General features: G+C 35.3%; 2 protein-coding genes across 2 annotated transcripts; one reads left to right on the forward strand and one right to left on the reverse strand.

The window, feature by feature from the left end:
- Positions 1–2386: 2386 nt before the first annotated feature.
- coq10a (coenzyme Q10A) lies at positions 2387–7674 on the forward strand. The gene is made up of 5 exons (XM_032556076.1): positions 2387–2523; positions 3969–4118; positions 4832–5024; positions 5187–5288; positions 6293–7674. Exons 1-5 carry the CDS (start codon positions 2387–2389, stop codon positions 6458–6460), a joined length of 750 nt encoding a protein of 249 aa, XP_032411967.1. The 3' UTR covers positions 6461–7674.
- Positions 7675–11486: 3812 nt separating this feature from the next.
- cs (citrate synthase) lies at positions 11487–26035 on the reverse strand. The gene is made up of 11 exons (XM_032556211.1): positions 25865–26035; positions 22987–23037; positions 22667–22774; positions 22055–22120; positions 21090–21221; positions 19825–20013; positions 19434–19633; positions 16544–16673; positions 14833–14934; positions 14484–14693; positions 11487–13469 (listed from the first exon to the last, which is right to left on the reverse strand). The coding sequence occupies exons 1-11, from the start codon at positions 25913–25915 to the stop codon at positions 13299–13301; spliced, it is 1410 nt and encodes a 469-aa protein (XP_032412102.1). The 5' UTR covers positions 25916–26035; the 3' UTR covers positions 11487–13298.
- Between the last annotated feature and the right edge of the window lie 1478 nt (positions 26036–27513).

Raw genomic sequence — 27513 nt, forward strand, 5'->3', positions numbered from 1 at the left:
AACCATGAGTAAAACAATTATCCTGAAGGTCAAACGAGACCTTAGAGATTTTAGAGAACATAAAAGCCATAAGTGAAAGACTCAGTTTTAAATTATCGCTTTTAATGCCAATGTTTTTGTTAATTTAATGGTAGAAGGGCATTATACAAACTAAAAACTAAATATGTAATAGATAGATAGATAGATAGATAGATAGATAGATAGATAGATAGATAGATAGATAGATAGATAGATAGATAGATAGATAGATAGATAGATAGATAGATAGATAGATAGATAGATAGATAGATAGATAGATAGATAGATAGATAGATAGATTTTGCAGATGATTTAAAAATGCAAGAGTGTCATCAGCTTAATTTAATATAATTTAATTTAATTCATTTCACTAGGACAGTGCACATTGGCTTACCATTACTCATGGCAGTGGAGATATGCAGGAATTAGCACAATAGCTAATTTCCATCCTTTTTCCGATGGCATGTAAGCAGAAAAACCAAAGCACCTTACTATACAATTCACAAGACAGAACAGGTTTTTAATAAAAGACACAAAAACCTACAATTTAAATCACAGTAAAACTTCTGGTTTGTAAAGAAGTTTCAGTTTCATTGTCCAAGAGCTATTTTCTATCTTTTATTTTGTGCCATTTGGAGATAAGTGAAGTTATATGTTGAACAGTTTTTGATTCAAAGTGTTTCTTCTGTCTGAATTTCTTATTTTGTAATAGTCATTTAATTGCATTTTTAAATTGTAGTTGTATACAAATTTGGACATAGCTTTGAATATTTGTCTGCTCCATTATGTTGCTTTTAAATGTTAAATCAATTGTTATAATCAAGCAGTTACTCAGTACTTATATAGTCTTTTTACTAAATACTTTTATGATGTAGACTCTTGTCTTTATTGAGTTCCTGTTCCTCTGCAGCCATGGCTGTCACTTGCAGTTTATTATGTCTGTCTTGAGCTGACTTAGTAAGAAAACAAACTTTAATATGTATTTATTTAATAAGTGTTTAAGATTTTATTCTTACATCTTCTTGTTCACTAACTGTCGTAGAATTGGGTATCAACATTACATTTATAGCAATCTTTTTTTTTAATTTAGCCTCTTTCCAATTGCATGTAGTTAAAGTATTTTAACATAACATAAAATAGCACAAATTATATGTGAAAATGTGTACGAAAACAAAAAAGTGATTTATGTAACTCAAGCAGGTAAAAACCCATAATAATTAAATAAATAAGACAAGTTTAGCAATCTACCAAAAAAGCAGGGCAAGTAAATATTTTATTACATGTAAATTTAACTAGCATAGAATAGAAATAACCTGTAAATTACAAAATATGTAGGTATATTTTTGCTTAAAAATAACAGCAGACTATTTACAAAATGTGAACAGTTAGCAGGTATGTAAACTGTCAGCAGAGTCTAACTTCTGCTGGGAGGAATGTTCTATGAAAACGCTTCGGAAACAAAATATGTCCTGATAGTAAAATAAGTGACAGTTTTTATTTCGAGACAAAAAGTGGTCTATACCATATAGAAAAAAATAAAATAAATTATTAAGTTAAAAAAAGCCCACATCCATCACAAAGCAGACAATTATTCCAATGTTTCTTTTTTTTAAATACTGATATATCTAATATGGCTATAAGTTTCAATTGACAGACCTATTACTGTTAAGTTGTTTGATACATCCAAGCAAATAAAATAATGCTTTTGAGTAGAAATTTTTGAATGCTTTAAAATGTATATTCTAAAGCATTCACATGTCTATATTTAGACTGAATATATTGATTCTGGTTCTGCAAAGAGCTAAACATTGACCTGACTTGGTATAAATGTTCCTGGGTTTTCACCCCCTGTCCAGTAGGTGGCAGCATATTTTCCATGAACCGCTGGCTTACCCCTACCTACTCGCTGAAGTACGGAACAGTTTGTCCCGTCACCGGCGTTTTATTTAGCAGAAGAAGGTCGTCAGGAGCTCAATGTATTTTAACAACAAAAACATATATATCAAGTCGGAAGCCGATGAAAGGATCTGAATTTAGTGCAGATAGACACAGGGTGATGTGTGTGTAAGTGAAAGTGAAAAAGGACAGCAACGCGGCCTCACGTCGCGTTTTATCGGGGCTGTTATGAAACCTCGTTAGCCATCGTTAGCCGCTGACTACCGTCGTTTGCAGCCGCAGTTCTGTTGGGAGCTTTGAAAAGTGGCCGGAGACGCGGGCAGTTGGTTGTCAGTGTAGTTAACCGCTCTGACGTAAGAGACTGCGGGCCGGAACTTTGATTCTCTCTGTTTCTGTTTGGACCTGAACCTGCCCGGAGCTCGGCTTCTCAGCGCCAGGATCACCGTTGCTCGGACGGAGAGTGGCTGGTTTGATGGCAGCCACAGCCGGTGCCCGGAGGTTACCCATGGGTGTGCGGACGTTCAGTGACTTTCTCCAGATCGCCACTGTGGGCTCCCCTCGCTCCTGCCGTTCGGCTTTACAAAGAGGATGTTTGAGACAAAACATCAGGTAAGAAATCCGAGTGGTTCTGCTGGATTTTTAGTCACGTTTAAATATCTGTTTAATAAAAGTCACTTACTAATGTTTTATACTGGCTAAAGTGGTTTCACTAATATAATATTCGGACGTCTTCAGCGATTGTTCTGCCATTTACAAGGGTCAAAATAAATGTTTTTGACTTGTAAAGGTCACTTTCAAACGAAACGATGTCCTAAAGTCAAAATTGTTTCCAGTTTATTGAAACTTTAATCGTGTTGAGATATTAAATCAGTTAACTTTTTGGTTTGTATGTGATTGAAACTATTTAGCTGATTTTGATTAACTACCAGGTTGTTGATCTTTGATTTACTCAATTACAATTTATCCTCATTGTGACCTTTAACGTCACAGTGACTAAAAAAATAGGTCAAGTGTATCTAATTGGCCAAATATCTTGTCTGCATATAGAATTTATGCTAATTCAAGTAATCTACTTGGAGTATAAATGATCAAATTTGAATTTTATGATTGCCTTCCATCCATTTTTTTCTAAACCTTTGACCCACTATTAACAATTTGAGCCAGTTTAGATTTCTCTGTAGGAACTATAATAAGGTATAAAAAAGTCTTAAATATTGTATTTTCTATCATTCCTGCCATTAGTATGCGAAGCAGACAATTTCATTCTATGTATAAGAAATCTTAATATAAATGATTAAAGAGACATTAGGGGTGTCTTTTTAATAATTTTACATGATTAAAGAGACATCCCTGCAGAATATAGATAATTATATTAATTTAGAGATTTCCATAATGCTGCTATGCAACGTATCCCTTGACAGCGGGTAAAAAGCTCAAAACTATAAAACCGAGACCTTGCTCTATTTAAATAAGCCTTCCTGTTATCTGATAAGTGTTGCTTTCTCTCATAGGTGTTTGAATGGCTTCTTAAATCTTTGTGCTTCCTCTAATTTAAGTTTTAAACACCTCATTGATTGTGCAAATGGCAAACTTTTTCCGGCTAGAACAGTTGATTTCCTGTAGTCTAATAAAAGCGATATAATATATCAGATGAATATATTTGAAGAATATTTACCAGCAGGATCTCTCTTACTATTATTTTTTAATTTGATCATGGATCATAATTTCTCATAGGATATAAATTAGCCCAGTATTTGACTTAAAATATGTCACTGATCCGACTGAGTGTTTCTGTGTGGACAGTTCAGGTGTGAAACACATGAGAGTAACTGTGCTGTATATCAATCAGATTTCAAAGGATGGTGAAGAATCCTCCAGTTTCTCTACATATAATACCAAACCCAGAAATTGCCAGCATTCTCCCAACCCTGACCTTTTATTCCATTATGGTCAACCTCAATAGCTGGAAACTAGAACACAGGAGAGCTGTTTGGTTGGTTTGTATACCCAGGAAACCGAATGAATCTCACAGAGCCTCTGCTTTCACCCTCTAGACACCTGTCTTCATGTGGCATTTTGATGACGAGAAGTCCCAAGGTGCTTTGCCTTCAAGAGTGGGACACAATGACGACTGTCCCCCAGAGCAGAAACTTCATCAGCCTCACCAACAAAAGGAAGGAGTACTCAGAGCGTCGAATACTTGGGTAATACTTCAGTATGATCTATTATTTATTGCTTAAAGCTGCAGTATTTAAGTTTTATAAATGTATACATATGCTTTTTTTCTATATTTGTTGAAACTTTCACTATGTTGTGTCAGTATAGAATGAGACAGATAAAAATTTAACTCCTCTGCCTTCTCCCAGTGCTAACCAGAAACGGTGACTTGCTCCTCTGCCATTAACAAGTTCACAAGGTTGATTGACAGCATTAAGTCCCTCCTCCTAACTCTGATTGGTTATTTACTAAACAGGCAAATAAATTAGTGCTGTAGAATTTATCTGGAAGAATTACTTTGGGTGAAGCTAAGTGCGCTTAAACGTTTTTCAAACTTCACAAAAATGCCACAGCCCTAAGTGTAAAATTAGCTCTGATGTTAGCACGTCAACCAGTTAGTGGAGGTTTGCCAATCATTGAATGCTTCACAATGCAAATGCCCTTAAAAGTAGAGGTGAACTGAGTGACTGTTATTGTTGGTTTGTGCTAACCACAACACTCTTCAGTGTGGAAGTTGTTACTGTGGAAATAGCAGCACAAGGAGGAGTTGAAGGAGATCGATCTTTTAAGATTACCATGTTTTACTGTCACAACATGACAGTTTTATTAAAAAACATCTAATAAAAGCTCGAAGCTGTTTATAAAAGCTTTGAGCTTAAGAAAATATCACTTCTTAACCTTGTAATTCTTTCTTTCGTAGTTATTCCATGCAGGAAATGTATGATGTGGTGGCCAACGTCGACGACTACAAGCACTTTGTGCCTTGGTGTAAGAAGTCCCAGACTATCATGAGGAGGGCAGGTCACTCGAAAGCCCAGCTGGAAGTGGGATTCCCCCCCGTGATGGAGAGATACACGTCCATGATCACTAGTGTCAGACCTCATCTAGTCAAAGTAAGGATTCACTGGTGGAGTAGTGTGAAATATTTAATCTAACACGCACTGATGCCAGTTTGGTCTGTCTGCTAAAATGTGATAAGAAGTTAAAACGTTTATGCGACGCTTCATTTAGCTGTACTTTATGGTATTTCTAATGTTGTTTTTGTCTTGCTGTAGGCTGTGTGTACAGATGGAAAACTGTTCAATCACTTGGAGACGATATGGCGCTTTAGTCCTGGCATTCCCGGTTACCCTCGCACCTGCACTGTAGACTTTTCTGTAAGTATTCACTGTAAAAAATGCTTCACTATCTTCTTTCCTAAAGTTGGTCAAAAAGATTTTTTATTATAAATGTGGGAAAATTGTTTAGTAGCTGCTTTATCCTATACATATATATATATATATATATATATATATATATATATATATATATATATATCCTATGTAATATGTAAATTAGTGTGGATTTCTTTTTTCATACCAGATCCGATTTCTGATTTTAATTCTTTTCTAAAAAGCAAATTACAAATGATAATATTTTCAAAATGTGGCTTTTATCTTTATCATTTCTTTTTGAGTTGTACACCGGAGAATTAGGGCCAGGCTATGAAAATCTTTGTTTAATTATAGTCATAATACTAGCTGAATAAAAATGCAATTTTACCAGAAGAACATCTTTAAAATTACAAGAAAGAAGTCTTTTGTCTGGTTCTTTCCTTCTTCATTCCCCTAATATTTCAACTTTATTCTTATAATTCATAAGAAAAATGTAATTTAAACTTTTCTAGAAACTGAATTTTGAGTTTTTATTTTGAGACATAACCATCCAAATGAACAGAAATACTTAAATGTCACTGTGTGTGCAATGAAACCATAAGAATCCCACTTTTTGATTCAAATTAGTGAAATAAGTCAACGTTTTGATGATGTCCTATTTTACAGTGATGCTCCTGTACTGTATAAAAATGAATAGGAATACAAAATAAATAAAATGAAACTTGCAGAAATAGTAGCTCTCACTTGTTGCATGTTATACAGTCTAACGGAATCCTGTTGGGGGAAATTAGATGACACTGGTTTATCATAGAACAGAATAATTGCAAAAAAGGTTGGATCAAAATGAAATAAGATAGATTTGTATGACAGCCTCAGAAAGGTTTTTGCATCTTTATAGCTTGAGTTTGAAACAAGAGAGGTGCAGCCTTATCTTTTATCACTTGGTGAAACAAAACAAGGCATTACCTCTAGAAAGCGGTGTCTTAACTCTTCTTCTTCTTTCCCAGATATCCTTTGAGTTCCGGTCCTTGCTCCACTCCCAGCTAGCCACCATGTTCTTCGACGAAGTCGTAAAGCAGAACGTCGCTGCGTTTGAGCGGCGAGCCTGTAAGATGTACGGCCCAGAGACTCGAATCCCACGAGAGCTGATGTTTCACGAAGTGCACCAGACGTGATCATGGCGGCCGCGCGCATCCTTCCTGATCCGGCCTTAAACCACACCGACGTTCAGCCCCGTTGCACTCTCACCTGCATGACCCGCCCTGCGTTCACCTGTATAGACACTGCAGCCGCAATGGACCCACAACTCCTCGTGTCGGAAATCCCACCTCAAGTGTTCTCTCCTTTGGTCTGTCTGCTGTCCGTCTACCTCCTGCTTAGTTTTTGTTGAGCAGAACCCACCATTGCACTAGCTTCATGCGGTTACGGCTGTATTTATGTTAACAGTAAATCATTAAAACACAATGTTACTAGTGTAACATTGACTTTTAATTTAAAACGACACCATTTTTTCTTTTTTTTTTTCCTGTGTAACACATCTGTGCTTAACTTTCATGCGTCCCAATGATCTGAGGAAACTGGACACATCATGAAAACCTCAGCTGATCAGATTATAATCTATGAAAGCACAGTCTTTGCCTTTACTTTTACCATCTGTCCCTCCTGCAAATGGAAGTTTCAATATATTCATCAGAAAGTAGTGCTGTGGCTTCAAATTATTATGTTTTTATTTATTTTGCAGTAGATGTTTGTTTTTGTTTTTTTCGGAGGGCGTATTAAAGGTGCCATGTTTTGGGGACATCATGCGTCGTCACTGTAACAGTATTAAAGTGAAATATGCTTCATTAGTAGCCGACTGCTGTCACAATCAAACGGGTTTGGGGAATATTTGCTTTTGCCTAGCTGCTGTGCTGTGAGGATTGTATCAGGACTTTGTCTCTTATTTTATATTATGCCTTATTTAAAAGTACTGCTGTAGAAAACAGCTTAAGATGGTGGGAGTCGAACTTTGCACAGAATAACTGAATGAAGTTGCAGAAATGCTGGAGTGTACTGTAAAAGTGCTAATGAGAGAACATTTTTTAAAAAGAAAACTTCAACTATATTTGCCAAATTTTATTTTATAGAATTATATAAAAGTTAAAGGATGGAAAATTAAAATGCCATTTCACGCGATCACGTCTTATGGTGCTTTTTTTTTTTTTTTAAATTGAAGTAAAATGACGCTAAAAATGAAAATGTTGCACAGACAGAAAATGTTGTTTCCCTCGTTAGACAATTGCATTTGTCCATTTTCTGGAGGTGATTAGGACCATGATATTTCATTTCATCTTCATTCTTATTTTGAAACATGCTGGTGAGCTGTAGAATAAAATGCTGCAAAACCATTTATTATCTGTGACTTATTTTTTTTGTGTTCTGATGAATGAAGCTGATTAACAAAAAAGCAGATTTACTAAATTTGCACTGACGTATACAAAAATGTCAGCCTGTTGGAAAGTCTCCATATACTGTAGGGCAAAAACAATCATGATTCATCAATTATTGAAATAACTAATTTGGTAACTGAAAAATCATTGACTGGGAAATATAGACTCAAACAAAAAAAAAATTATATATACATTTAAGATAAAAAAAATTTTTAAAATATGTTTTATCCCAAACTTGTGAAGTGGCAGTTTTAGCTTCGTCCTGGTACAAATTTTGTAAAATAAAAAATAACATTACTTAGGCACCTATTATGGTTAATTTATTAATTGGTTAATAAAAAAAAATATTTCCACAAATTGATGTATAGTTAAGAATAATTAAGTTTTTTGTTAGTGGCATACACTAACACAATTCTATTATTGAATTTTGGACAGTACTATTTTTTTTTTACATTTTTTATTTAATTGTTTTATTGGCGCTGTTTAATATTAAACGCAAAAGGCTTAAGTGGTGAAATGACAAATAACCAAACGTTTATTTATCCGATTACTTGATTAATCGTCAGAATAATACATCGAACATTCAAATACGAAAATATTTTCTAGGTGCAGCCCTTATACTATGATTGCACTCAATAATTGATAAGGAGCCGTTCTGCATGAAACAGATATTTCACAACTGAGTGTCAGGTCAGTCCTTTTTCCTCTTTCGCTCCGGTAAGATGCTTTTTTAAGTCTCAGTTCAAGAGTGGCTCAAGGAAGTTAGCGACACAATTGTGACTCACAGGGTTTCTAACTCAAATGTAAGACTTCTTAAGACAATTATTAATTAAATTTAAGATCTATCCACAGAAATCTACGAACTTCGTCCAGCCAACTGGCGATAGAATTGCACTTATCCATAATAGAGGCAAACAAGCTAGCTAGCTAGCTAGCGGTAGCCTCCATAGACGTCTCAGGCTTTTGCCTGACAGAAAAGTCCGGCGGGAAAAAAAAATTGAATAAACGAGGTTAAATTGTTCCGTCTAGACGAAATCTCCAACCTGGGAGGTCAAGTTAGTTTTAAAATTAATTTAAATGTAGATTAATTAATTTAAGACTTTTATAGACTGCATGGGCACCATGGACTCATGTTTTGGGTATCACAATCATAGACATGAAATCACAATAATTTGAAGGCTGCACTGGTTCTTGTGACTTGTAACATCTTTGGACAGATCCCTCAAGCAGCCAAATTATTTAGTAATGATGACCTTTTGTGACCTTCCGGCATCCATGACTGTCTACTTGACGAAAGTCAAGTCAACAGTTTTTCCCATGATCCTGTTGACCAGAACACAATATATTTTTGCATACAAATTCTGGAAAAAATGTACGTTTACAAGTATTTTTACTACTCTATACTTTTACATTTACTAGACTAATGTTATTGCTCTTACCTGAGTAAAATTTCTGGAAATTCTACAAACTTGTCTTAACCAAAAATTCCCCAGGCAGAGACAGACCTGCAGTTTTGTTAACGTTTAATAACTTTTATTTAAAACAAAATTGATTTGGATTTTTTTTTTCCTTTTGTCTAATTTTGTTACTTTGTAATTATGTTATTCCTGCAAATTATTTTCATATTTTAAAATACCAAAATTTCCACATAACTTTATATTTGAATCTTTTAATTTTTTTAATTTTAATTTTATTTCCTTTTGTGATTAATAAAATATTTTTCAATTTGAAATATTTAAATGTTTACAAATTAAATGCTTGATGTTTGGATCAGTCTGTACCTGATTAAAGTCTTAGCTACTTTTTACTTTTACGTGAGTAAAAATATGTTGCAATTTTTGGCTTTCCTACCCACCTCTGCTTTAAGAAATATAAAAGAAACAAAGTCTTGTAGTCAATACTAGAATGAATTTACATATTCATACATTGTATGAGTTTATTTTTTTTTAAATATTTAAATTTTCGGAACAACCCAAAATAACCAAATAGTTCTGGACGGTCATAAAACAGACTAAAATAATGTGATTATTTTTGTTTGAATGCCTGCGTTGAAAACGTTTCATCTGGCCGGAGCCTCCCTCCACCTGCAGAGTAAATATTTAACTGGGTGCCTTTTAATACTGAGGTTCCTTTATAGCAGAGAGACTCAGCTGACCACCCAGAAACCAGAGTGGGGTTAAGGTATGTGGGACAGTTATTAATAACGGCGCATGTGAGAAGTGGGCATTTGTACATTCTGCTTTCCATGATCACAGTGATGGAGATCTGAATTAAGTGTAAACACAGAACCAGTCATAGGGTGGATCATATTTCAAGAGATTCTCCTTTGTGTGGATGTGGGCATTACAGTTGCAGGATTTTAAAATTTTTAGTTCCTTTAAGATGAGTGCCTCAAACCCAAATTAATTGAATTTATTTGGAAATAAATTACAAGAAGTCACCTCCTTGATGTATGTTGCTTCAAAAAAAAAAAAAAGTTTCGTCAATAAGCCATTTTTGCCCCCGTCCAGCTAAATAAAACTCATTTAGAGCCACAAGTTCACAAGAACATTTTCAAAAAAGACCTACTGTAGGAAGGTTGTTGTAATGTTTCAAAGAACAACCATTTTATTTCTACTTTTAGGCTTTAAAATAAAGAAAAATAAAGCTTTTGCAAAATGAGAGCATCTACATTTTCTTCCATGAGATGTTATTTCTTTAAAAACATTTTTTTAAACTGAGAAAATCAGAACAAAAATAAAATATTAGTAGTTTTAATGTCCTTTTGTTGTAAAATGTTAATGCAATTATTCAAGAAAAACTGCTAAGTGACTTTTGTTATATTTTTATTTAAAAGTATTAGTTAGTTCATAATTTTTAGCCAGTTAAGAACCGTTACGGCAGATGGATGAACTGTAAAAAAAAAAAAAAAAACTTTTTTATTTTGTAAATAAAATGGGAAAAAAAGTAGAATGCATTTGTATTCATCTTTATTTGTTTAAAACCCCAAAAATGAAACCAACTGCTTTCAGAAGTAAACAAAGAATGGGCAAAATGGACTTTAATCATATTTTTGGGAACTAAAGTCAAAAAGTATTTCTGTACAAATAAGAAGTCTTTTTTTCAGTTTGCTACAAGACACGTAGAGAACGCCGCATCATCACCAAAATTAAAGAAACAGGAAGATGATGGTATGAAGAAGGATTTTATATAAAAACCAAGAAAATTACAGACAACCCTCTTCTTGACACGGTTAGAAAAGTGTCTTTAGTCAGAGGCTTCTTCAGATTTGCTGTAATACTGGCTGCTAGATCCTTCCAGTCATCAGAATCTACAACTTCAATTTCCCCTTATTAAAAGATTTTTTAAATTTAATTTAAATCAAAAGCATGTTTGACCTAAACTTAGCTGTAGTATTTCCATTTAGCCTAAATTGAGATAAACTTGAATTTATGTTGCTGTTCATAAAATCTGAAGGAGTTTGAGCTAAAAAAGCATTTAGCATAAAATCCTAAGCAATGTTATGCTGCTGTTAGTACAGTAAAATATGGCTTACTAAAGCACTATTAACTAGGAGTTTAATTTAAATGCATATCACTTATTTTTTTGTAAAAACAAGTTCTAAAAACCATGCATCCATTTCTTTCAAAATCAAAATTATATGCTACTTTGTGTTGGTCTACCACATAAAATGTTTCAAGAAAATACATTGAATTTTTGTAGTTGTAACGTGTAAAAAAATTAGTTTAAGGGACGCAAATTTTTATGTGAAAATCAAAGAAAGGACACAAAGAAGTTAATAAAAACCTTTATTTTTCATTTTTTGTTAGCTTTTTCAACAATCGCTTTTTATGCTTATTGTTTTGCCCATTTTGACCCGTTTGGCTCAATCCCCTAAAGCATCGCTCCAACAAAACCACCTGCAATCACTTTGCCCAGTTAAGTACAACCTTAGCAACCCTCTACGATCAAAATAACCGCATCTCAACAACCAGCCAATACCATGGAAGAACACGAAAAGAAGAAAAAAACAAGACGTCTGATTAATCCTGATGGTACTGAATCAAACGCCTGTGTGAACTACCAACAAAGCTTTTAAGGGAAAAAGAAAAATATATGCAGGAACAGAAACTTCACAAACATGGAGTGTTGACAAACCCAGAACTTAAGAGCAAGCTTGAAACTTAAAAAAAAAAGAGAAAAAAAGAAACCAGCACCAGCTAAGCAAGAAACTGTATTTACAAGATAGCTGCAGTTTTTCTTTTTTTTGTTCATTGTCAGAATGAGACGGTGGCCAGTGGAACCGGACGCCATTATTACATCATTGATAAACTGTGGAACTCATTGTGGTTATAACAAGCAGGTGATCGCATGAAGCTCATACATTCAAGCTATACATATATATACCTATGTACACAAAGTATAAATAAAACCACAAAATGAGAACGTGTAGATTACTTACTCTCTTTACATTTTCAACACAAAAGGTACACAATCAACCCGGATAAAAGGTTCTACGGCTACAAATTTGGGAACCCAATCAAGCAAGTGCTCTTTTATTTGGAGTAGTCGATGTCAAAGCGCTCTCCTGTGTGGATTACTTCTAGTCTTTAACTACTTTATAGTAGTTAAAGACAACTATAAAGCCTCCCTATCATCCCAAGCTTGCTCTTAAGGATTTATTACAGGCAACTACAACACCGTTTCCAGTCAAATTGTTTTTTTTGTTGTACTGTTTGCGTACATTCATCTTAAGACGCCTTCAGTTAAAACTCATTAAAAGCTGAAATATTAAAAAGGAAAAACAAAGATGTTTCTATGCAGACAGGCATTTTGATCATAGAGGTAACTGAGGTCATTTATTTAAAAGAGGAAAAAAAATATACAAGCAGGAGAAAACGGGCGATCAAAGATTTAAAGGGGCAGTATCTTTTAACTGATTCTTATACAATTAAACATCTTCAATAGATTACATATCGGGTTACTGCTTAGGACCGTTTTCATTAATTTATTTTAAACTGGAGTGTTCATATGTGGGAGTGAAACACACCAATTACATGTAAAGGGAAAATAAGATTGCATAGAACAAAAACATTGCTATTTGATGTGTGTTTTTTAAATGACAAAAAGAATTTAAAGTTGAGAAAAGATTAGCAAAATATCCAGAAAGTGCGGTTCACTCCCACAATTCCCTTTGAATGCCACTGCCTATTCAAAGTTCAGACTTGGTGCTCAATGTGAACCATGCAGGCAGCGCTCAGGGGGAAATCTTACAAATGCTCGCAGACTTGGACTGGAAAAATAGTTTGAGTCCACTCAAGGTTACATATGTGCATGTCTGAAGTTTGTTGCTCTCAAGTTCCAAACATGCAGACATGATGGGGGAGACTTGTCAGTGGTTAACTAAACGCAGTTCAACACTACCGGTGGGACAATTTAAAAAGACCTTCTTTAGTGAAATACCATTAAAAGCGTACTGTCTCTTTGAATCCCAATAAATCCCTGGGGTTAGAAATGACAAAAGGGGTCAACTGGGGTCTGCCTTCCGATGTTTCCGCCTGGTCTCACGCTTCCTGCCAACCTCCAGCTCCTCTGAGGTGTCGCTTCAGCCCGATTTGGTTCCGACCAGAGACATCAGTCCATCTGTGCTCATGGACTTGGGGCGCTCCAAGGGAAAGCCGAGGGCTCTGCTCCACACTAGCTGGGCGAGGACGCCGAGAGCACGGGACACACCGAAGAGGACGGTGTAGTAGTTCATCTCCGTCATTTTGTAGTACTGCACACACACAGAAATTAGACTGAATATAGCAAATATGGCCGCCATAGCTCACTGCAAAAAACACAAAATCTCACCAAGTCTCGTTTCTATCGTTTACTATCTTAGTAAACTTGAAATAAGACAAAACTAACCTACAGTTAACTTTTTAGCAAGAAATAAGAGTCTTGTTTTTTCATAATTACTTACTTTTGATGAAAAAGTTCTTGTTCCATTGGCAAATTATTTAACTTATAACAAGACATTTTCCCCATGTTTTAAGTTATTTTGCCTGCCAATAGAACAAGCAAGGAATTATTTACTTAAAACAAGCCTATATATGTTGCTGAAAAGTTACTTTTAATTTAGTTTGTCTTATTTCAAGTGAACTAGAAACTAGACCAAAAATACTTAATAAAAATGTGTGTTTTTGCAGTGTTAGTCAGTTAATTAGTGATTTTGACTGCAAAATACATAAATAAATTAGAAAATTAAAAAAATCAAACAATTGGAAAATCATGGAGGGACTGGTCAATGTGACAAGATGATATTATCTATGTAGTACTTATTGTAGAAATGTGAATCTTTCCATGTGTAGTGATTTGATTCAGAAGTCATTTTACAGTGTAAAGATTCTGTTTAAAATATGTGATTGACGAGAAGAGTGCAAAGAAAAAACACTTCAAACAGTTCTATAAGCTTCCATACTATATCAAATTACATAAGTTTATATATGACAAAAATAGGTTTGTGCATGAAGTTCTAACCCGAGACATTTTAAACACCAAAGATAAATAAAGAAAACAACAAAGTTGTCCTTCAAAAGGGAAAAAAAAAAAAGGATAGTTGAAACCAAAACATCAAACTGAAAACTTTACCATCCAGTTTTTGGAAGAAAGAGAAAAACGATAAATCATGCCAATAGAAATTATTAAGCTTGTTTTCATTTATCATGCGATTAAATGATTTATTGATCATTGTGACAGGCATAGGTGTAACATGGCTAACTGTGAGGCGCTGTGGACAGAATCTTACCTGCAGAAGGACTCCGCTGTGAGCGTCCACGTTGGGCCAGGGGTTCTTGGCTTTCCCCTGCTCCAGCAGCACATTGGGTACAATTTTGTAAAGCTGGGCAACCATCTTAAACATGGGGTCATTCGGCAGATGCTTCAGGGCAAACTCGCGCTGGCAGGTGTAACGCGGGTCAGTCTTTCTTAGGACAGCATGGCCGTAGCCTGGAACCACCTAGAAAAAATAAAAAATGCGACGCGCCTCGTTACACAACCGATGAGATCACAATCTCCAGGCAGGGCTTTTGACTTTAACTGGATGTCGATGCAAACAAAGTCATGGCTGAGTGGGAATGTTTGGGTTTGATTTTTACCCTTCCAGACTTGAGTGTGTTCCAGATATAATCCCTCATCCTCTCATCAGATACTTCTCCTCCGAGCTCCTTCTGCAGGGCCGTCAGCCACACCAGCACTTCCTGCAACAGAAAAAAAACCAAACAAGTTATTTACGTTTCCATCCATTTCATGAATATCATTACGTTATTAGTATAACACAGTGAGGTGAGCACTACAGTAAAATGCCATGATTGTTTCTGAAAACCAAAACATTCCTCACTGTAAAATTCAAGCACTTTTTAAGCACTTTCAAGGTCAGTTTTCAAACTTTTCCAGCACTGGACTTTGGAGATGAAAAAAAAAAAAACGAACTACAGAAGCCAGTTTAAATTCACTATTTTATGACATCATTTATTACTGTCATTAATGTCTTGGGATAATATTGCACAGATGAGACAAAGAAACTAAAATAATAAAATTTGATGCCTACTCACTTGAATGTGCTGAGAAAGTCATGAAAAATATCTTCTCACTAAGTTTTACTGTACTTAGCAAATAGATATAATTTTTGTAATTCTAACAAAACAAACAAAAAAAACAAACAACTAATTTGGTTTGATGTAACTTTAGAAAGTGAGAAAAAGATGCAGGTGTCTTTTCATGATCTTTAAATATGTGGTTTCAATTGTAAACAACACTTTCCAAATGTAAACTTTAAATCAAACTCTAGATTTCACTTTATTCCAAAACTTTGTAGTTTGAATATCAAGCACTTTCAAGGACTTTATACACAAATCAAACACTTTCAAAACCTTGAAATTAAATAATTTTAAAGGATTTTAAGCACCTGTACAAACCCTGATAACTGGAGAATCTTCATTAAATTAATGAGGATTATATAAATTTAGCTAATGATTAATGACATGCAAATACTAGAATCTTAATAAAATAAGTATAAAAATTAATAACGCTAAGGTAGGTAGTTTGAACCACGACAAAAGAGTTTACTGTTGGTTAAAATGGAAATAAAAAGCTAAATTTCCTTCAGCATATAGCAAGAGAAGTCCATAGAAATAAATCCTGAAATGTGCAAAGTTAAAACAAATACATAAATTTATACAGTCTTTAAAAATATTTTTAAAAGCCCTATGGGATTGTTTTCAATATACTTAGTATAAGTAAAACATTATTGCAACCTTTACTCACTTATTAAAGTTAAATCTGAAGGAATAAAGTATTAATTATAGCAGTTTTTCTGAGATTCCATTCCCAGTCTACTTATGCATTAGGTTTATTAGGGCTTAGAATTTAATTCCAAGCTAAACATCTTCAGGGTCCAGGGTTTCCCCCAGTGTATTATAAGGCTGGCGGGCCACCAGGCTTTCCTTGTGCCCCCTTGTGTAAATATTTATTTATTAAATAAATAAGCAAAGCTTATTTATTTAAATCTTTTTAAAATGTTTGCATTTTCTAAGATTTTATAGTTGGTGTTCAGGTATTAATCTCCCACGCTTCCAATAACATAATTATCAAGTGAAATTTTGAAATTTTCTGTTAACTTTAAACATTTTTTTAACTCAAAAACACGACGGGCTGCTGGGTGAATGACTGCCCTAGCGCCTAAGCACCAGGCTTAGCAGGTTTTCTGGAGGAAACCTCTCTGTATGTTTATAAATTTGCTAACAGGGGGAAACAGAGCAGGTTGAAAAGGCTACTTTAGTTTGAGATGATAATGAGTCATGTACAAACCTGATTGGCCAGGCCGTGGAGCGGACCGGCCAGACCGTTCATAGCTGCGCTGAAGGACAGATAGGGATCAGAGAGGGCGCTCCCTACTAGGTGGCTGGTGTGGGCGCTGACGTTGCCTCCTTCATGGTCACTGGTGGAAAAAAGAGAAACGACATCATCAGGAGGAAACTACACCTCAAACATGTGACGCCGGGGGCGTGCCGTGGTGGCGTAGGAGATAGCACGGCCCATGTTTGGAGGCCTTGAGTCCTCGAAGTGGCCATCGCGGGTTCAACTCCCGGACCCGACAATATTTGCCGCATGTGTTCCCCCCTCTCCTGTCAGCCTACTTTCATATAAGGGACACTAGAGCCCACAAAAAAAAAAACGTGACGCCCCGACCGGCCATCAAACCTGGTGCTAGGACTGTCCTCAGAGTCGCATACAGCAAACCGACCACGGACAGACAGAGAAGTTTTTTTTTTTTTTTGGATTACGAACTCTTGAATTTCAGAAACAGTAGATTTTCAAACCTAAAAAGATTACATCTTTTACTCAGACATAATATTTTTCCTGAACTGTATTCAAAATCAATACACTGATTAAAGCACCGACTGATGTATTTCTTCAGTTGTAAACTGGACACCAAAACAGAGAAAACATAAACTTCTTCCAAATAATTTGTAACTTAAATAAACCGCATAACGCTAACTTTAGTTTTTTAATCTTTATTGTTGTATCAACCGTCCAGACCCCTCAGGTCTTCTGGATCTGCTCTGCATCCCCAGAACCAGAACCAAACATGGAGTAGCAGCATTCAGCTTCTATACATCGCAAATCTGGAATAAATTTCCAGAAAACTGCTGAAACACTGAGTTCCTTTAAATCAAGGCTAAAAACCCACCTGATTAGAGTTTATTTTGAAACATAAATGAAACATTTTGATGAGACGGCAGTTGACAAATTGTAATAATACCTCAATTGATGACTGTGTTGTATGATTTTGTATTTTTATAATCTTGAACTGCCTTGTTGTTAAAATATGCTAGATAAATAAACTTGATTGATTTATTGATTCCCAGTGAAGCTAATTTTACACAACAGTCACTATATGATAATGCAAATTTCAATACTTGAGAAGATAAGTAGACCTGTGTATTATGACGAATAAAACAACTGTTACAACTCTAATAACCAGAGAAAGATTGCAAAAATATAATAGAAAGGAGTGGAAAGAAATAAGTAGAAAAATACACAAACTAGAAGAACATTTTTCAACAATGATAGGTGTGTCTATTGTAAGAGTGGATTATGAAGTTGGTCATTAAAAATAAATTTAAATTTTCTTAGTGTCACATAGTTTACCCAACTTTGCCACCATAAACTAAATTCTTAGGTCTTGTAATTGAGAAAATCTGTTGCTTTTTCCATTTTATACATGTTATATCCATCCAGTCATCTAAGGTTGGTTTGTCCTGTGAAAACCATTGTCTTATAATAACCTTTTTACTTGCTGTTAATACAATAGTCATTAGATATTTGTTTCTTTTTAAATCCTCTCGCCAAATTACCTGAACTTGCTCTCGAAAGGAATGTTCTGCTTGAAAATATCTCATAGGCTTAATTTATCTCTTTCCAGTAATATTTTATCATTAGGCAGTCGCAAAAAAAAAAAAGTTTTTTCCCCGTGTGGGTTTTATTTTGCAAATCCAACTGAATTTGAAGCTTTTGGGGGAAAACGCTGCAGGTTGAGTAAATGACCTGAAATGAAAGTACTGAGCTTCTTTGCAAAGATAAGATCATGAGGGAAGTTGTTGTTTCCTGAAGCTGCTATTCAACTACTGGAGCCTTTTTAAATAACTAATATAGTTACCTCGGCTGGCGTTTCCACACCAGGAAATGAGGCCAAATTAGACAAAGCAGGTATAAATCTATTCTAGAACACAGAACTGAAGAGGAGGAAGTTTGTTTTTGGACTAAACCCAGAACTAAAAGTTGAGTTTTGTCTTTGAATGTTGTTAAACTGTAAGAGCCGTTTATTTGTTACAGGTGTTCATATTTTCCACAGCCTCAGGTGACTGCATGAGGGTGTGGTCACATATCAGGTACCTGACCCAAAGGTAGTTCGGTGAGTGTGTTATTTTGCCAACGCGTTACTTGCTTTGAATGACTCACTAGAGATTAATTGCAGTACAGAAACCAACTCAGCCGGCCGCTTAAATTCATACTTTAACTCTATTGACAGGAGTAATTTGTATTTTCGCTTTCAATCGACATTCTAACTATTTTCTGACCAGAGGCAGAGGGACAATTCAACCCAATTTATCCAGAAATGACCAATGGCCCTCATCGAAGCCATTGTTAGGAATTACAAACAGAAACGTTGTGGTTTATAGCATATATGTTCCAAAATCTAAAATGCTCAACATTGTCCAGGATTGTGGATCATCCTGGTGAATGTTGATCCACCGTAAACTAACAAACGCTATAGTTCAAACTGTTCTGAACTGAATGAACTTCAGTTGTACGAGCCAGTTTCTTTTTAAAAGATTTACTAGATACATAGTCTGTATGTCATTGTTTTTAAAATAATTACACATCTATGTTTTCAAATTTTTTATGATACTGTTGTGTAGTCAAAGTGTGCATCTGTAAGCAACTGCTGTAATTGTGCTACTGACACTCACTAAGGTTAGCCTACCCCAGCTCCTCAGTCCTGATGTCCTGCTTATTAATTTTTGCCACAAAGAAAAATTTAGAGTCAAATACCAGTAGTCAAAAAGAACTCATCACAGCAACCAACTTCAATATGCCACATTCAGAACTTACACCATAAAAGTTACCATTGTTAGTTTGAAATCTAACAAAAAAAAAACAGGTTTATGATGCATGAAGACATTTGATTTCCCACCTGTGGATGGTGAGGTAGAGCCTCATTAGCTCGGTGAACTGGGCGTCACTGTAGCCCAGCATGTTGGTGAAATTATGGGACCAGTCCAGGTTGGAGTCGATGGCGCCGATGCTGCTGCCTTCACGGTAAAGGTTGCGGTAGATCTTAGCAGCAATGCAGGGCAGCTTGGCAATCAAGTCCATGGAGTCTTCATAGACGAACTAAGAAAAGCAACGGAAACGGTTGAGTTTCACTTCCCATTTAACCAAATAAAGTGTAAAAGATTGGACAGAAACTTTGTGAAAACTTCGTCAAGATTAGTGGCACTTCACCAAAAGTGTCTGTTATGTTGCACTCAGTCCCAGAGCCACCGTTTATCAGGACAGGAAGTGTTGAGCAGATTTACACTCACCTCCCAGTACTTGGACTTGTGCACTCCCTCAGAGTACGCCCGGGCAAAGCTGCTCTCACTGTTCAGAGCCGTGATGGCAGCACTGAACTGAGACATGGGGTGCAGGTTTGTGGGGAAGTTATCCAACATGGTGACAACGTGAGAAGGGAGTGCTGCTCTCTTCGCCCACTCTTTGGACACCCAGTTTACCTACAGGGGCAAAAAAAAAAGAAAAAAGGAAAACAACATAACTCAAACAGCTGAAAGCCAACACTACAATCAGATAACAGTACCGTCTTATCAACTGTATTGATATTGTTCAAAGGGGTTAGTTGAAGCAATAAAATCTTAGTGACTCAAGGTTCAATTTTTGGACAGTAGGTTAAAGTGCAATGACAGAAGGGCCATCTCTGGAACAGTTTTTGAAGTACATCATTTTATAGAAATACTAGCGGTGCGCTGATTGTAATTTTCTGGCCAATTGCTGATCTTTAAAATGCCCGACCTGCCAATGTTTTTGTCTGAAATGTCGCCATCAAGAAAGTCGCTGACTTGGTGACAGGAGGGTGACTCGTTAACTAGAAACATGCAGACATGACGAGGTATGCCGGTCTGTCAGTCAAACCTCTCATGAGGGAGCAGAAAAGGACAGTGGCTGATTTTCAGACCTTTGTTGAGGTAGATAAGATGGGTGGATAAGATCGGCTTCACATGTAAGCATCGACTAATCACCGATCTCCCAAAATAAAGGAAATCAGGGTCGCACCCCTAGTGAATCAACTGCTGACAAATCTATCACAACTAGAACCGATCAAAAGCATTTCCAACTTTCGTAATGATTATCTCGATCCCCATTCTAGGCTCCAAAAATCAATCAAAAGCTATTCGCAATTAGTCAGAGTTGCCTTACAAAAAGGAAATGTATTCAAATGCTTTGTGCCTGCTTACAGTGGTCTATACTGAAGAAGTTACTGCAACCATTAAATATGAGTCATACTTTATTTGTGTATTTAAAAAAGCTTCACAAAGCCTTTCTGTTTATATTTGGTTCCTGTTTTTTATGGTTGGATGCACTCATTATGTGTTGCTTCTTATTTGAATTCCAGGCATTTACAGTGAGGTGCTGTGTTATTATAGATGAACCAAATATATGTCTTTGTATAAACAGCTTTGTTATTCTTGCTTGATCTTAAGGCGTCACTTGTACCTCTAGGAAATTGGACACTGACTAGTTAGCATGCCAGAGTCTCCTTGTTCAAATCAACAGCATCTTTCGGCTTTCTCACCTGCTCCTCTGTTGGGATTTGTCCAGTTACCAGCAGCCAAAAGAGGCCTTCAGGCAGTGGCTCCTCACCTCCTGGAGCTTTAGGCAGCAACTTTTGGCACTCTGGAATGCTGTAGCCTCTGAAACGGATGCCCTGCGCACCAACACGCACAGGCACAGAAGACACAAATGAACTCATGTGGAAAAAAATAAAAACAAATATTCAACAAGAAATTTTCTTAAACAACATAAAAATGTTGAGATTAGGCCGGTCACAAGATGATAAGATTGCGATAAACCATTTTCAAGTAATATATTGGAAAAAAATAGTGCAAATAAAATAGTTTATGAAGTGTCTGTAAACAAAATTGACCTTCAAAAAAGTGTTAATTGGAATGCAAATCACTGAGTTCATTTTAATTTATGTGAGTAATTGATTAATTGTGACAGGCTTAGTTGAGATGTTAAGTTTTAAATGTAACACACAGAAGATGCGCTTGTCAATAAATTGTTTCTAAATTAATCTTGTGTAATACTGAAATTTTCTTAAAAACTACATTCTCAGTTTCCATTAACTGTTCTCCATACTACTGAAAGGGAAATAAATAGCTGAATTATATTTCTACATGTATAATAGGTCTGTACAAGTGTCACTTTGTATTTAATTACTGCAATAAACCAGATTCATGGACAATATTCACACTTATTGAGATTATTCTATATGGCTTCCAAATATCAAATTTAGCATAGTTCTTCTTCTTTTTTAACTTAACTTTTAACAAACAAAATAAAAAAACAATGTTTTTTTCTGTTTGGGCAGTTCACCCTGTATGGCCTGACAAACAGCATTTCTAGGACCAATTGATCAACTAAAGACATTTTAACATGTCAAACTGTCAAAACAAAAGGTTTTTGTTCAATAACAGGTTTTCACCTCCATGACCCTCATTTTCTGAAATGTTCTGTACTATAAAAAAAACAACTGACCTCATCTGGATCCAACACAGATGTTTCATATACCAGACCTTTCATCCCTCTCATCCCACCATAGACCTGTTAAATAATCATAATGCAAAATGATGTTACAACGGGGTTTGGAAAATCTTAAGCTAAATATAAAAAAATCACCAGCATTAAAAGAAAAATAAAAACAGGTAAATTGCTATAAAGAAATAAAACTAAACCACAAGACAATAAATTCCCCTGCAGTCCACCTGGAAACCGTCATCAAGCATTATAGCAGTGCTGTAAATTTCTGAGTCTATACATGTTTGTTTGAGATCTACAGAGATTTGGAGTCACTCAGCAGAAACCTGTGTTGGCAGGAATCAGTTCATACTGTGACCTCAGAGGCAGATGACCGCCCAGTGATACCTGACACAGTAAACCAGCCAGGACAGGACTAAATGGATTATGTGCTGCAGCCAGGGCATTATTAATGTCTGTCCTGGTCAAAAGCTGAGACAGACCTTCCTAAATTAATATACCGACTCAGATCTCCACCCCTCTCCTACTTTTAAAAACAAAAAGTTCTTTACATTTCCTTTATTATCTACATCCATATTTATTTAATACAACATGTAAAGGGTTGTTACTCACCATGTCAACAGTAATCTGACCTATGTTTGTTTTGCCATACTGTTGTTTAAAGTTCTTAATCCTGGTCTGTTCTTTTGGGATGAGGTCTGCCAACACATCCTTCAGATTCTGGAGAGAAAAAAAGCCAAATTCATTTAACAAAAGCCTTTATTTACTCTTATTTTAAACTAAAACACAAAAGTAACAAAGGTTAAGACTGTTCTCAACACTTTAGAGCTACAAAGGCTGGTAGTATCATGCCATTACTTGTTTTTAAAGTGTTTTACGTATTATAATAAAAACAAATGAGGAGTGATGACAGTTAAAATATTTATACTTACTGTTGTTGATACAGTGGCATTCCTAGCCGCCACAAATAAGGATGTGGCATTCTGTGAATGAGACAAGCAGTAGAAAGACTGAATATAAATTTCAACTTTCCATCATCTGAAACCAAACATCTCCAAAGTAATAAAAACTTATGGAAAAGCTTACTCTTTTTTTTTGGCTTAAATTAAAAATAAAAAGCTAATTACAGCTCATCATAACTACAAATGTATTCCCAGAGTTTAGTTGAATATTTCACACATTAATAATCTAACTTGTGGTTAGATGGTTGCTAAAAAAGCACGTAGTCAAATCAAATAGCTACTATGTACTTTATCGATCCTGGTTTCTATTTTTAACTCGGCCATACTAATGTAGCAGGCAGGTAAAACTTTCCAACATTCAGTTTGTCAAATTAGATGATTATAAACAGCAGGAAACGACCAAAATCAGATAATGATTTCTGAACATTTCATCTCTGATAATCAGACTCATACTAAATAAATAAATCTACTTCTAGAAGACAGATAGTGCATTTCTAAAGTTACTTTCATTCCCTACAAGCTGTTTTTAATCCAGACTTGAATAATAAAATACACTACATTTTGTGCCTCTTTTGTAAATTGTAGTTTTTCCCCAATTTTATGCTGTTTTTCAAACTTTCAACTCAGTATGAGATGTTATGACCGAATGTTGTTTGCCTCCTTTAATCTTTTGTTAACCTTCATATATTTTTCTGTTTATCAACTTTCTTCTCTACCGCTGCGTTTTAAGGGTCATTTATGGATAAATTGGGTTGATATAAATTATAACTATTATTGTTTTTTTATTAATCATTTATTATCAAATGTGTGCATCTTGTACACTATATATTAATCAATGATTTGGGTGCTGAAACAATGACTTTTGTTATTAAGAGGCAAATATCAGATTACTTTATGTAAAATAATATAAATAGCAATATTATTGTAAAAACAAAAACATATACAATAATGAAAGGATACATTTAAAAACTACAACAAAACACTGCAAGCATAAGCTATCCAAGGGTTTACTGGACTCTCAAATGTAACAATAGATGAGGAAAAACTATGGCAAAGTGCTCTGCTTCCCCCACAAGAACCCAACTGAGCAGGGTCAAGCCAAGGGTCCCTGAAACAAAAGGGAGGTTTTTGCATCACTACACACTCTTTACACAGCTGAGAGAAAAAATATGCAATATCTCTACTAGGTGTTATGTATATGGAGCCGTAGTTTCACTCAGAGAAGTGGAGAAATTACATTTCACAGAAAGGTTAACAGAGTCAGCATCCAAAAAGTCGTGTTTATAAAAAAAAACAAAAACAAAACACTCAACTGTCAGCAACTAGCATTTTCTATGGTTTACCAACAAAACAATCTGGTTTAGAAATGAAACCCTGTCAATGATATTTGGATGCTGGTTAATTAGTGATGCACCAATCAATTGGAATGAGATCAAAATAGGACAACTTTCCCCTGATTAGCATGTTAGATACTGAAAAATACTATTTTTTTCATTCAATGTACTTTTTTGAGTTTAATAATACATGTCAGAGACATAATTTGATACAAAGATAACCTTGTAAACTTTTGACTCAAAATTACATCTACATATCTACAGCAATTTTTAAAAATGTATTAAATCTTTGAAATTTGTTATTTGCCTTCTAAAACACTTCCTTCTCCCCTCTACCCAAAATGCACTTCTAATAAAGAGAGTCACAAGTGTTTTTTGTCATTCTAGACTAAAAGTGTTTCACATAAGGTTTTTTTTTTTGTCATAGCTTGAAGTCATAAGATGTTATGTAACTGCAGAAAAAAGGCCAACTCATATTTTTTATCAGCTGAGATAACAGGTGATAAGTGAAGAAGTTAAATGTGTCAGAGGTCAGTTTCATCTGTAAGGACACCAGACCCAGCAAGGTGGGAATATAACTACTTAGTCACCAGTTGTATTCTTAAACGAGAACATAACTCCTTTAAGTTATATTCTTAAAGGAGAGTCATCTGTAAAGATACTGTAAATATTTCAGTAGAAAGAGACACATAGAAATACGGGTAAAGTCTGCATTGGAAGGTCATTAGGGTGGGACAGATCGGTTGTAGTAACTGAAAGGTTTAAACTAGGAGTACTTGATCACAAACTGGCATCAGTACAGCTGGCTTTCCAGAACTTCATCTGTTAAAATAATAAGATACTCGATTAACTATTAAACATGTCTCCATTCTCAAATTACGAGTCAGATAAGGGTGTATTCCTACCACGTTTACTTTGAATGAGTATGAGCACACAAGGAAAAACACATGTTTCTGCAGCACTGCTTATTAGATTCCCGTACTGTATGCTGCAGACCTTATCCTGGTACGACATTAGACACAGCTGAAGTATTAATCTTAATGTGAAGGTCAACGGGGAAGAGAGATAATCACAAAATTAAAAATCAGTCTAAAGACAAATACATGGTAATGTAAACAATTAAAACATCTAATAGGAATAAACTGACTCTTAGAGTGCTTAGAGGTATGACGGTCTGAGGAAACATGCCCAGGGTGAGACTTTAGCAGGCCAGCTTTACAAGAAAACCTCCCTCAAGCCAATATTTGCTAACAAGACGCGAGTTCCTATTACACAACCAAATTATGGAAAAGCAGGAAGGGAAAACTACTGTTAAAATATTTGACAATGTTTGCGCAACAACCCCATAAAAGTTCCTCAAAGTGTAGTACACACTATGCCTGATAGTGCTGTGCTAGCTATCGCCAGCTAGCCAGCTATTAGCATTGTTAGCAGCCTAACCGAAAGTTAGCTCGAAGATAACGTCAGCCGTTTGGACAAAAATACCACACGCCGTGTGTTTCTTATCGTCTTACCTTTGAATTGAGAAGTTTAGGCGCTAGCCTGCTGATAGTCAGGAAGGACATTGTGTCTATATCAAAGTGTTATTTCTACTTCTTTTTTTGTCTTTCTAACAAATGGAGCCACTGCCAGTGCACCGCGGACCAGGTTGAAGGTGCCCCTCCAGAAACTAGAAGGTTGAAGAAGGGTTCAGGCCTGTTACTCCCCGCTGTATTGATTGGATGATACGCTGGATTGGTAGAATGACGTAGTTGGGTGTGATTGGTCAAAGTAGAGATAAGGTAAATGTGATTGGATTGGGTCATCCTTGTGTTTGTGACGACAGGTTTAAACCATGGTCTGTCCATTTTTCCACTTACATAGTCTCTGGACAGAGACGGCAAAGACCTTTGGCTAACTTATCTTAGATCTCTACGAACAGGTTTTGAATTTAATTTTTGAATTGTTTAATTTATTTCAGACATTCCACCAAAAGAAAAACACAAACAAAACAAAGGTAGTACTTACATATTCAGAATATAATATTCCTGAGTCTAAATGCAGTTCCCATTTACATGCCAAGCATACACAATTCACCCAAATACACAATTTATTTGGTGACTAAGGCTGAAATTAGTTGAACCTATATAATCATACCCCTTTTCCATCTTTTCACCATGCAGATGCAACAAATGAGTTTATGACTGGATGTAAATATGTAGTACAATATCTACAATTTGAAAATGTGTTTTGTATATTTATATATGTATATATATATTTAAGTTTTTATTTCGGTTCATTGTATAATTATGACACTGATAATAAAACTCAAAAATCCACTTCTTTTAATCTTGAATAGGACTTAAAACCAATAAGAAAAATACTTTTAATACAGAAATGTTGGCTTACTCAGTAGAAGGTTGGAAACCCTTTTGTATAAATTACACCAACTATGCGTGACATTAAGACAATCAGCCTATGGGCTTTGCTGAGGTATTAAGGAAGCACTGTTGGCTTCAATAATGATCTTCAGATCTTCAGCTTGTCTGCATTATTGGCTTTGGTGTTTCTAATCTTCCTCTTGAGCATGAAGGGCTCTAAAATTTCTGACATTGTCTTTGGTTCATTAGTGGTATCCCATGCCCTGGATACATCTAAGCACTCACTTCAGCTAAAATCAATAACTTGTAAATCTCCCACAAACTCTTGAATGAACTTTGTTTTTCAATTTTCTGAAGTTTGTGATTGTCCCTGTTGTTTGTTCACCTATTAGCACACTTTTTCCTTTCACCTAACCTTCCATTAATTGGACAAGCTTCTTTAGCAGAGACCTTTTGTGAGTGAGTGTTTACTGTAGTCTTTCCAATGGTTGTTTAACCCAAAACATAACATTTCTAAGCTAAAATATCAACAATATGTTTCAGATACCTGAAGGACAGAGTGCTTAACATTATCAGAGACCCTTGCTGGAAATGATACAGCAAAATAAAACATAGGTTGTTAAAATGCTCAACATCTGCTATTTTTTATCCAGTTGTGTTTTCTATTATCTTTTTAACATCTTTTTTACAGTGTTATAGATCCATTATAAAGGGTGTCTAGTTTTTGAAAACTACTTGAGACCAAATATTTATTATAATTGAGGTGAATTGAACAGAAAATGACTGTTATCTGTTTATAAAGA

Source organism: Xiphophorus hellerii, chromosome 1 (assembly GCF_003331165.1).
Source record: "Xiphophorus hellerii strain 12219 chromosome 1, Xiphophorus_hellerii-4.1, whole genome shotgun sequence".
NCBI lineage: Eukaryota > Metazoa > Chordata > Actinopteri > Cyprinodontiformes > Poeciliidae > Xiphophorus > Xiphophorus hellerii.